Source organism: Mustela erminea, chromosome 10 (genome assembly GCF_009829155.1).
Source record: "Mustela erminea isolate mMusErm1 chromosome 10, mMusErm1.Pri, whole genome shotgun sequence".
NCBI lineage: Eukaryota > Metazoa > Chordata > Mammalia > Carnivora > Mustelidae > Mustela > Mustela erminea.
Genome location: NC_045623.1, coordinates 93,527,557 through 93,539,278, shown reverse-complemented (window position 1 = coordinate 93,539,278; position 11,722 = coordinate 93,527,557). Strand labels below are relative to the sequence as shown.

The following is an 11,722-nucleotide window of genomic DNA, read 5'->3' as shown; positions in this document are numbered from 1 at the left end:
CGAGTCCACGTGCGGACGTGGGGCGCGGGGCGCGCGCCGCCCCCCGAAGGTGCGGGCGGGTGAGGGCGAGCGTGCGCACGTGCGGCGGCGGGGTCCGCGGGCCGGTGTCCGCCGTGCGGCTCCGTGTCCCCCACCCCCACCCCCGCCTCGGTGCTGATTGGCTCGGCGCCGTGACGGGCCGGCCCCCGCCCGGGGCGGCGGCGGCGGCGGCGGCGGCGGGCGCGGGTGCCCGCGTGTGCGCTGTGTGCCGGCGTGTGCGCCGGGGTGTGCGCCCGGCCGCCGGGTGTGCGGGAGAGCGAGGGAGCGCGCCGACGCGCCGGCCGCTGCGGCCGAGCTGGAGGGTGCGCGGCGCCCCCGCCCGCCCGGCCGGGCCATGGCCATGGCCCCCGCCCGGGGCCGCCTGCCCCCCGCGCTCTGGGTCGTCACGGCCGCGGCGGCGGCGGCCACCTGCGTGTCCGCGGCGCGCGGCGAAGGTGAGCGGCGGCGGCGGCGGGGCGGGGGCGGCTGAGGGGCCGGGGCGCGGTGCCGGCTGCCCGAGGCTCAACTTCCTTCCCCTCCACCAAAGGGGCTGGGATTCCCGGGTTGGGGGCGGGGTTGGGGGGGGCAGGAATGGCTCCACTGGAGAGACCCGAGGTCAGGGGACCGTGCGATGGAGATGGGGACAGGGCTTGGGGGATAGGGACCGGAGGGCTTGAGGATGGGGGACAGAGGCCCCCAGGGTCTGGGGGAGAGGAAGGGAGGATAGGACTGAGGGATTCCGAGCTGGGAGGAGAACTGAGGGTTGGACACTGGGGATGAGGGAACAGGACGGGGCACAGAAGACAAGAGGAGATGTAGAGGAGAGAGGGGACAGAGCAGGGGAAAGGACCAGGGGACCTGGCAGGGACAGAGAACAGAGGGACACAGGGATGCGAGCAGAGGTTCAGAAGGCTGAAGAAGAGGGCAGGGGTGGCATTGAGAAGGGAGACCAACAACTAAGGAGCAGAGAGCAGGACCAGGTTGCCGGAAGCCGGTGAGAGGGGCCGAGGGACAGGGAATGAGAGTCTCAGGTGGCCGGGCTAGGTGGCTGGGGAAGTCATGGCTGGAGGGGAGGGACAGGAGGGTGGCCGTGGGAGGAGGGGACAGTGAGGAGCAGGCCCAGGGGCTGAGGCAGGCAAGGTCCTTGAGAGCAGGGTCTTGCCCAGGGGCAAGGCCGGGGCAATCCAGTCACAAGGAACCCAGGGGTGGGGGGTAGGAGCAGGAGTGTGGGCTGAGCAGTCAGGACAAAAATCGTCTGGGAGGTGACCTCCTGGCGGTGGGAGAGAGCAAGGAAAGCTGGGAAGAGACACCCATCAGGGTCCCCCAACATCCCGGGCCTCACATCTGCACGCATGCACACACGTGAGCGCACCCGCACACGCGTACAATTAGCCCCACTGACGTCCAGGTCCAGCCCAGATGCCGCCCTGGGTTCTGTTCTGCACCCCGCCTCCCACCCCCCAGGATCTCCTCTGCTCCTGCAGCTCAGCCCGGAGGAGGCCCGACGTGTGCTCTGGGCAGGATCCGGGGGCTGGGGTCCTGGGGGCTGAGCTGTGTGCCCACCCCGGCAGGATGAACTTCTTGCACCTGCGAGGGAGCTCCAGAGCCAGTTTCCCTCATCCCCACTCGGCTACACCGAAGATCCACCCCCTCACGCATGAACAGCTCAGAAACGCACACGTGCACACATGGACTCACATCAGGATTTACACACATAACACCCAGGCCTGTAGAGACTCACATGCGTGGACAGCTCCCCACCTCCAGCATCGACCACAGTCAGACCCAGAAGTGCAGCCAGGACACATGTGCGTAGACATGCCTGTGCACACGCATACATGTCCAGAAGCATGCCCAGGAGAATAGGCGCACCATGGGCGGTTACTCCATATATAAGAAGACCATCCAGCTTGCATTTACGCCCGCGGAAACACACGTGCATGTGATAAATGCACGCGTAGAGGAACTCAGTCTCCAGGGGGAGAGGGACTGTGGCAGGGAAGCTGAGAGGTGAGGTAAGGCGGCAGGCGGAGCTGGGCTAGCTGGGGTGGCCGGGGACCGGGGGCAGGTTCCTGGGCCACCAGAAGAGAACTGAGGTGGGAGCCAGGTGAATTGGGAAGAGGGCAGGATGGGGGTAGAGGGGCCTGGGGGAGGGGGACACTTTCTTACCAGCAGGATGCTGTGGGGTCCACATTGAGGCTCTGGGCTGTGGACCGCACACCCTCAACTGCTCGCTTCAGTTATCTTCTCCAGGAAGGATGCAGCACCTTCCAGAATGGCTGACTGGCACCCCCCAGAGTCCCCTGGGGAGGTGACTTGGAGCAGACTCTCCTGCAGAAGGCAGGCCACTGGCCTGAGAAAGAGAGAGGACTTGTCCAGGGAGGGGGCAGCAGCTGGGGAAGAGGCAAGGTCCACAAAAGGAGGCAGGCGGGATGTCTTTGTCCTGGGCAGAGGGAGGCATCGTCCAAGGGCCAGTCCTCACCTGTCCAGCCAGTGCGGCAGAGTACCCACAGAAGGTCAGGGCTAGGCCATGCGGGCTGGACCGTCCGGGGCAGAGGTTCCGCAAAGGCCAGCTCTCCCTCCGGAAGGAGTACCTCCTAGTATCAGTCCTGGGCTGGTGCAGTGCCAAGATTGGCCAGGGAGACTGTGGGCACTCAGAGAGGGGTTATCTGCTCCCAGCTGGGCTCCTGAAAAGTAGCAGTGCTCCAGCCTGGCCAGGTGCCCCCATGCCAGGTCCCTCACGGGGCAGGAGAGGACCCTACACCTGCAGCCGTGCCCCCCCCAAGCCCGGTCAGGCCCACAGCCGCTTATCACTCTCTGGTGTGGATTCTCTACCACATTGGGGTGATCGCTGAGGCATTCACATCCTGGCCGACGTCCCCTGGCCACCCGGATTCTCCAGCCTCACCATCACGCACTGCGTCCTCAGGGAATGTAAATCAATTTAAGTATTAGTCTCAGCGAAATGGAATGGGGGAAGGTGACGGTGCTGGAGAAAAAAAGAAATCGCATAATGCTTTCCACAGTGGAACAGGAAAGGCTTAGGAATTATCTGTGCTTCTCAGAGCAGGAGAGGGACCCGTTTGATCTCCTAGAACAGCCTAGGAGGGTAGGCCCAAGAGGGAGGCCTACGGACATCTTGCAGATGAGGAAACTGAACACCGAGGGGCCAAGAGATTTGCTTCACTGAAGGCCCGGAGAGGCCATGAGTCCACTCCTCGCACTGGTGAATGGGGAGATGGACCCAGAGAGAACTGACTTCACGGAAGGCACACAGACCTACAGGCCAGGAGTGCAGGAGAGCAGGAGAGAGCCTGGGCTGGGTGACCAGAAGGTTCTGCATTTCCAAGGGAACTCGGGGGGAGTGGGCTTCACGCTGGACTCGTCTCTAGGCCTGAAGCAATCTCCTGTGGGCCCGGAGCTTCCCGTGACCGGCATATGCTGTGTCTCCTCCCCAGCCCCCCAGGAGAGGGCATGGGAGGTGGGGAAGAAGAGGGACAAAGGGAGAGGAGAGAAGAGGAGAGCAGGGACGGGGAAGCATCTGGAAGGAGTTGGAACAGGCAGCCCTAGAATCCTATAGCTCTTCCCGAATCCGATAGCATCGACTTTTGACTTATCTTAGGATGCTCCGGGCCCCCTGGCTGGCTGATCAAGAATCCGATGCAAATGTGGTGAGGTTTCCCAGGGCGGGAAGGACCTGGAAGGTGGGGTCCGCTGGACGGTGCCCCTCCAGTCACGGTGCCCCAACGGAGAGGAGTCTAAGTGGTGGCCATTTACGCCGACCCTCCTGCGGTAGGGGCAGGTCGCGGCTGCGTGGAGAGCGTTCAGCTCCGAGGCCCCATCTGGAATGTGGGTTGGGATCGGGGAGCCCACTAGTCCCCTGTCCCCATCCTCATCCCCGGACTAGGCTCTGCTGGTCTGGGGGAAACTGCAGTGCGGCCCCTTCCCCCTCCCACCAGCCAGCAGGAGGAGAGAGCTTGCCTGACCCAGTTTTCTCTCCATTGCCTGAGAGGGAGGGAGGGAGGCGGGAAGGCTTCTCTGCCTGCGCCCCTGGCATGGGGCCGGCTGGGGAGGGGAGATCCTTCTGCGGACACTGGCTCCATCCCCTGATCCCACCTGACCCCTGGGGACCCGGGGAGGAGGACAGAGGCCCCTCCCCTGGTTCTGCAAGCTCTCTCCAGCTGGCCTCCCCTCTGGGGCCCCTGACAATGGGGTAGGAGGGTAAGAGGAGGGAGAAAATCAGCAAATAAGAGCATCCTCACTCCAGCATTTCCTGAAGACGCTTGTCTCCATCTTTGAGGGGCAGGCGCCGAGCTGTGCAAATTTCCGGCAGAAGGACACCAGGCCTCCCTGCAGAAAAGTTCCAAGAGGGCCCCCGCGGTGTTAACCCTCTGGAACACGCCCCAGCTGGCCTAAGCGGAAGCCCATGGTTGTAGGCAGGGAGAGGGGGTCCGGGGAAGGGAGTGTGAAACGGGAACCATCGGGACCATGGAGCCAAGAGCCCTCTTGTACGCCCATCACCAGATAGAGCAAACGGGGCAGGGGCCCAGAGAGGTGAGGGGACTCACCAGAGGACATACAGCAGTGGAGATTCAAACCCCAGTTTCTTAACAGTTTAGCGCACCTTCATCACCGTACAGTGAGTGGGTAGGTCTGAGAGACAAGCAGAGAGGCAGGAGGGACAGGACTTTGGGAAAGGGAATTAGCTTTAATAAGGCAGTGACTCCTGGCTTTCCGGTTTACTCTCTAGGTGTTGTTATCCCCATTTTACACGTGAAGCAACAGGGGCAGAGAAGCCAAGGTCACCTGCTACTATGTAGCTGGTCCGTGATCTGAGCCCGGGAGTGTCTGTCTCCAAAGGCAAGGTCTTCTCTGTTGTGTCACTGAGACTTCGTGGGGTCCCCTTTGGGGGTCGGGCTTAGAGTAGACTTGCCTTTCGGGCCAGCGCTCCTTCGCGGCTGCAGTGGTTTGCGCTCAGGTCCTGTTTCCTGGGCTCAGGCTGCCGGAACTGGCGTCTGCGGAGGCTTCTGCGGGTGTTGTGGATGCCAGCCCGTGGATGCCAGCCCGTCTGGCTACCCCGGTGGGGCTCCGAGCACGTTCCTGAATGTCCCCAACGCCCAGTGTCTTCACTGGTGAAACAGAGACAGGAGTCACCACCTGGCGGCGACCGTCGTGGTGCAGGGAACGGATGGGAGGCTTCTAGAGCGCCCCTCGCAGAGCTCAGTGTACAGTAGGGGTTGAGAGGCAGCGTTTCCCGCTCTAGGTGCCCCCACATCAGATGTGCTCAGAGGATGGAGTAGGTGCCAGGCATCTCCCGAGGGACACTGGTGATTGCAGAGCTGGGCTGGTCCTCCTGTGGGAGGTATGACCTTGAGAGGCGAAGCTTGCTGGGTGCTTTTGAATGCCGTCGTGTCCCATGAGTGAGACCAGCATGAGGCTGTCTTCAAGACACCCTGTGAGACAGGACCCACCGTCACGCTCATTTTTCACAGGAGGAAACTGAGGCTGGGGGGTGGGGACTTGCGCAGGGACACACAGCTGTACGTGGCAGGGCTGGGAATCTGGCCCAGGCCTCCCGGATTCCTGAGCCCATCTCTTAGCCATTCCACTGCATCGCCAACCAGGCAAGCCCGGCTCTTGGGGCACCTTATGTTGTGGGGGTTTGGAAGGTCACATTTGGGCCAAGGTGGTGGGAGATGGCTTTAGGTAAGAGGGACAACTTGAACCGGACCCGGAAGGAGAGGGGAAGTGAGGCGTGAAGCTGGCGTGTTCAGGAGCGAGAGCAGACCAGCATGTCCAGGTTGGGCTGCACTGTGGAACTGGGGAATGGTATCCTAGGGTCTGATGTTCTCTCCTCTCCTGTTTTACAGTGAACTTGCTGGACACGTCCACCATCCACGGAGACTGGGGCTGGCTCACATATCCAGCTCACGGGGTAGGTGACCCGCAGCGGGGCCCGCATCACCCTCTGTGAGCAGAGAAATGCTGTGACTCAGGGTCTTATCATCAGATCAAAAGGAAGCAGATGCCCAGAGAGGTGAAGTGACTTACCCAAGGCCACACAGCAGTTGGAAATAGAGCTGCTGATTCCTTCTTTCCCTTCCTCCCTCCCGTTGTGCCTTCCTTCCTCTCTTCATACTTTCCTATCTTCCTTCCTTTCTTTCTTTATGCAGACCCTTGGGATTATAGAACCAACCCTGCTACAGAGCTCCCAGTTCTTAAGCCTAAGGCCCCTAGGTGTGGAATCCTTACATCTGTGTTCTGGGCCTCCAGATTCATGTGGGCCCCAGCCAGGCATGTCACCCCTTCGGGATTGACCCCTCCCTCCTGCCCTGCCTTCACCAGGAGCCACCGGGCCCCTGTTATTCTCTTCCATCAGAATCATCTGGACGGCACCTGCCAACACCCACTGCAGCCAAAGCCGCCAGGCCCCTCTGACCTCCACGGTGACCCTTGGGCTGAGCCCGTCAGGTCTCCGGGGGTTCCGGACTCTCAGGCGGTACCCCTGCCATCCTCCTGGGGAGTGGGTGTGGTAACCCCACGGCATCCTCGGCCCGACCCTCCACCTTTCCTATCCAGACCCTCCCTCCGTGAGCCTGGCGAGCCCCGATTCTGCCACTGACAAGCAGGGCGGCCCTGGGGGTCACCACCTCACTCCCCGAGGCTCAGTTCCCCGTCGGTGGCAAGGGATAAGCTTGTGACGACCTCGTGGGCTTTGCTGTCAGGTTGAGGGGAGGTGACACCTGGTCCTGGCGCCATGCCTGGCACCTGGGGAGCCCTCGCCGAATGTGCTGTCACTGTCATTGTCATTAGTGTGTGTGACGGTTCTGTGTCACAGACATTTCCTCCTGCAGCACGCTCAGAAACACACACACACACACACATCCCCGTCCCCGCCAGATGCAGGCGTGTCACGTGCATGTGACTTCTTTCGTGAACGCTGGCTTCCATGGTTCTGGAGACAAGGCTAATAATGTTAATAATGATGGTGACAGTGACTTCAAGTTGTGAAGGGAGTGGGAGTGTTTCTTCACTTTTCATCTGGGCCGTTTGTGGCCTGTGGCTGGGGGCAGGCTGGAGCCCCCCTCCTCTCCCTTTGGAGCTCTCATCTCTGGGCGGCGGGAGGCCAAGTGCACTTCCATGAGCTCCCGTGCTCCAGGCTTCGGGGAGTTTCACAGCAGACCCCATGGACCCAAGAACCAGGAGGGAACTCCTTTCTGCCTGAGAAGCTCAGCCCTGACTCCGGGCAAAGGCTGGGTCCTTGAGGTGTCTCTTTACCTCCCTGGGCCTCAGTTTCTCCCGGTGAAATGCCCCTTTGTGTGCCCCAGGTGGCTGCCTCCCAGGGGTGAGCAGGGTAGGAAAGGGCTTGAGAAAGTGACCCAGCTCTGGAACTGACCCTTGAGTAGGTGACCGCCGGGCCGATGATTGGGTCATCTTTTCCCCTGAGACCCAGCAGCTAGAAAGGACTGGGCCCGGCCTCAGGTTGGCTCTGGATGTCTCTGTCCTTCTGTCCTTCTCAGAGCTCAGGACTTGGTGTTTAGAGGAATTGTAAGGGTTTTAAGCAGGTGGAGTATGGCCAGACTTGTGTTTTCGCTGATTGTGCTAGAAATCTAAGATTCTTTTGTCTGCAGAGTGCCGCAAAGCGTGGCTCAGAGTTATCTTATCCTGTTGGGGAATTAGAACAAATAATGTATATTCACATAGCTCTGAACGGTTCAGAGACATGATCTCATTTAATCCACATAGCCAATCCTGTGAGTAGGTACAGCCATCCCATTTCACAGATGAGGAAGCTGAGGTCAGAGCAGCCAGGAATAACTTTCCTGCTATCAGTTTCCAGAGGATGGACTCAGACTCCAGTTGCTCGGGCCCAGAGCCTTGGTTGAGTCCCTTGTCCTCTCTTTAGTCTATGTCCTCATTGTGAGAAGGTGAGAGGCCCCCAGCATTGTATGCTGAGCAGGGACCATCTGGGCTTGCCCGGAGGGGAAAGAAGCCTGGGTGAAATCCCTGCTCCCCAAACTCTAGACCTTAACCTGTTCCAGGCTAGTAAGTGAGGCTACAGGACCCTACATGCAGGGGATCCCGGGAGGTTGCCTGGCAGTCTTTTGTTTCATAAGCTTTCCAGGTGATTCTCCTGCTTAGCTGGCAAGGGAGCCTGTGGTCATGGCCCTTAAGGCTCCAGGAGGTTCCTCGGATTCTGAAGGCTATTAAACAGCCTGGGAGCAAGGGCCATCCATGGCTATCTCCGGCATCAGCAGAGTGACTGGATTGTCAGCCACGGCTGCACAGCCTAAAGGCCGAGGGTGCTGCTGGGTCTGGACGAGCCTGTACTCTGCGGCCTCTAATCACTGTGACCCAGGCAGGTCACTTACCTGGCCGCCACCTCCCCATTTATCACACGGGAATGATCACAGAACCTGCTCTGTGCAGTAGTTATCAATGAGAATGCACGAAAGGGACATTTTCCCCGTGAGAAACCCGAAGCTCTGCGAGGTTAAGCCCCTCTGCTAAGGTCAGGGGACATCTGGCCCCAGGATCCAGGCTCTTCATCAGGCCATGCCCCTCCCTGCACAGGCTGGGACCCATTCCATGGTTCCAGCACATCTGGTGAATTAGCTGGCACGAACCAGCGCTGCCTTAGATGACAGACACATTCAGTTGTCCCCCACCAAACCTCAGCATCCCCTGGAGTTGGTGGAAGGGGCAGGCGTTGGCCAGCCCACTTCACATACGAGAAGCACAGGCTTCAGAGAGGGGACGGGAGGCCCCCGGGGCTGCACAGCTGGGTCAGTGCATTCTGTTCCAGACAGAGCACAGAGCTGCAGAGCAGTCGGAGGGGGTGGGGGTGGAGGAGGAGGGCCCCAGGCCTCGGGGAGCGGGGACGGGGGTGCCCAGGTGGGGAGCACGGCTCATTCCATCCTTGCAGCAGCCTCCAGGAATTCTCGCCATTCTGGGCGTCTGCAGCGGCCCCTGGGGCTGACAGGACAAGACCAGGGCATTGGCATTGGTAGAGCGGCTGGAGCAGACTCAGATGAGGCCGATTAATTTATCCAGGTCCCTGGCAGGAAACAGACAGGGAGCAGCTGGCTGGCTCTTCAGTGCTCCATTAATTGTGACAATGACTTTAACCCCAGATGTGACACAGCACTGCCCAAAGGCCTTGGCTGCAGTGTGGGGTCCAAGGGGGTCCTTCTGGGATACGGGATGTAGGAGGCGTAAGCTTTCAGGTGAGGCCGGCACACCCTGGACCTCTTCCCCCAGGGGCCCCTGGAGGCAGGCACAGGTGGGCTGGGAAGGTGTTGCCAGGCTGGCACCATAGCAGGCCCGTTCCTCTGGTGCCCTGCTGTGCCAGGCCCCAGCCAAGCGCTTGGCAGCTTTCTCCTTTCATTCTCTCAAGCCTCGCCGCAGTGTGCCTGTCTGAGCCCCATTTTACAGATGTGGGCACCGAGGGTTGAGACCACATGCTGGCCAAGATAAGGTGAGAGGGAGGGGCTTTCGTCAGGAAAGACTCGAGGCCCCCGTGGTCCCCACTCCTGCACTCGTAGGTCACTCAGAACCCCCAAGATTCTCAGAACATCACGAGGACTGGTTTGTACCTCCCCCATCCCCCATAAGCAACAGGATCTTTAGTTCAAGGACAATTGCGCATAGAGGCCCAAGAGAAAAGAGCAAGGCATTGTACCGCTGGCCAACCCAAGGCAGGGACCCAGAGCCCATCCCCTCCATCTGCACTCAGCCTCCAGCCCCTACTCAGGGCTCTCAGGAGTCCACGGAACTCAGCCCCTCGTGACTGCTCCCGGCCAGCCAGCTTTCTGCAGTTGAGGAAGCCAGGGCCCAGAGAGGAGCCGGGACTTGCCCAAGGTCACACAGCAGTTAGAGACCGAGGGGTCTTGACCTCTCGACTCCTGGCTCATTTCTTAGCAGTGGGTCTTGCATGTGAATCTTCTGTGGCCGAGCTGGGCTATCTGGTGCTCACTGAACATTGCTTATTCTTCCTGGCCTCTCGGTGGGCTCTTCCCTCCCATCCCTGCAAGAGCTTCCTGCTTCAGCCTGCAGGAAGTTTTCACCACCCCCTGGATGCCCACCCACTTTGGCATGGAGCCCTCCACCACCTTGTCTGATGGACTGTGAGACACCAAGGGGAGGGAGTGTTTCTGGAATGTTCCTTTCTTAGTAGTGGTAAAATACACATAACCTTTACCATCACAGGGCCTTTTAAGTCCACAATTCAGTGGCATTAAGTACATTCCCCATGTCGTATGACCGTTACCACCGTCCATCTCCAGAACCCTTTTCATCTTCCCAAACGGAAGCTCTGTGTCCGCGAAACACCAGCTCACCCTTCCCCTGTCCTGCAGTGCCTGGCAACCACCATTCCGTTCTCTGTTTCTGTGGCTCTCAGGACCTCATTTAAGCGGGATCATACAACGTTCTTTCTCAGCTGGCTTATTTCACTTAGCGTCTTGTCCTCAAGGCTCAGCCGTGTTGTGGCAGGCATCTGAATGTCCTTCCTTTTGAATGTCCTTCCTTTTTAAGGTTGAAAACTGTCCCATTGTTTGGATACGCCACATTTTGTTTATCTAGTCATCCGATGATGGGCACATTTTGGTCTTCTACCTTGAGGCTACCGCGAATAATGCTGCTGTGAACTTGAATGTGTGTTATCTGTTGGAGACCCTGCTTCCCGTTGTCCTGCGTGTATACCCAGAAGTAGAATTGCTGGGTCACAGGCTAGGTCTCTTTTCAACTTTCTGAGGAAGCTCCACACTGGTTCCCAGAGCAGCTGCCCATCTTACACTCCCACCAGAGGTCACACGCGTTCCAGGTCCTCCAAATCCTCCAACATTTGTTATGTCCTGTCGTTCAGATAATTGCTATCCTTGTGAGTGAGAAGCGTCTCTCATGGTGGTTTTTTTTTTTTTTTTAAAGATTTTATTTATTTATTTGACAGACAGAGATCACAAGTAGGCAGAGAGGCAGGCCGAGAGAGAGAGAGAGAGAGAGAGAGGGAAGCAGGCTTCCTGCGGAGCAGAGAGCCCGATGCGGGGCTCGATCCCAGGACCCTGAGATCATGACCCGAGCCAAAGGCAGCAGCCCAAACCACTGAGCCACCCAGGCGCCCCATCTCATGGTGGTTTTGATTTGTATTTCGCTAATGCCAAGTGACTGTGACCATTTTCCTATGGATTATTTGACCATCTGTATATCTTTAGAGAAAGGTCTATTCAAGTCTTTTACCTGCTTTTCAGTTGGGCTGTTTGGTTTTTTGTTGTTGAGTTATAGGAGTTCTTTATATATTCTGGCTATTAATCCCATATTAGACACATGATTTGCAGGTATGTCCCTCCCATTCCGTGGGTGGGTTTTCTTACACTCTGTGAATCGTGTCTGATTTATTTCTGAATCACTGACGCCTCACCAGCAGGTGGCACAGAAGCCACCACATTCAACTTCCCCACATCCTGGCACTCCCTTGCTGAAGGATTTGGGGCATAGTCAGGTCTCTGCATTAAAAAGATACCTCTGGCAACTGATACAGAAACTGGGCCTGTGGGCCCCCTGACTTAGCCAAGCACACCCCCAGCCCTAGACTCCCACCCTGGGAGTGTTTGAAGCTGCCATGAAGACACGAGTTTGGGTTTTATACCTTTGGCATCAATTCCAGTCCCGGTTCTACCACTTACTAGCTGGGTGACTTCAGACA

The 11,722-nt window shown here is 58.8% G+C and overlaps 1 protein-coding gene across 1 annotated transcript in view; it reads left to right on the top strand.

The window, feature by feature from the left end:
• Positions 1–379: 379 nt before the first annotated feature.
• The window catches only part of EPHA8 (EPH receptor A8), a 35,941-nt gene continuing 24,598 nt past the window's right edge, over positions 380–11,722 (top strand). Inside the window, exons 1-2 of the mRNA XM_032303308.1 lie at positions 380–473; positions 5,889–5,953. Coding sequence (XP_032159199.1) covers positions 380–473; positions 5,889–5,953 — 159 coding nt within the window. The remainder of the gene's footprint in view (positions 474–5,888; positions 5,954–11,722) is intronic.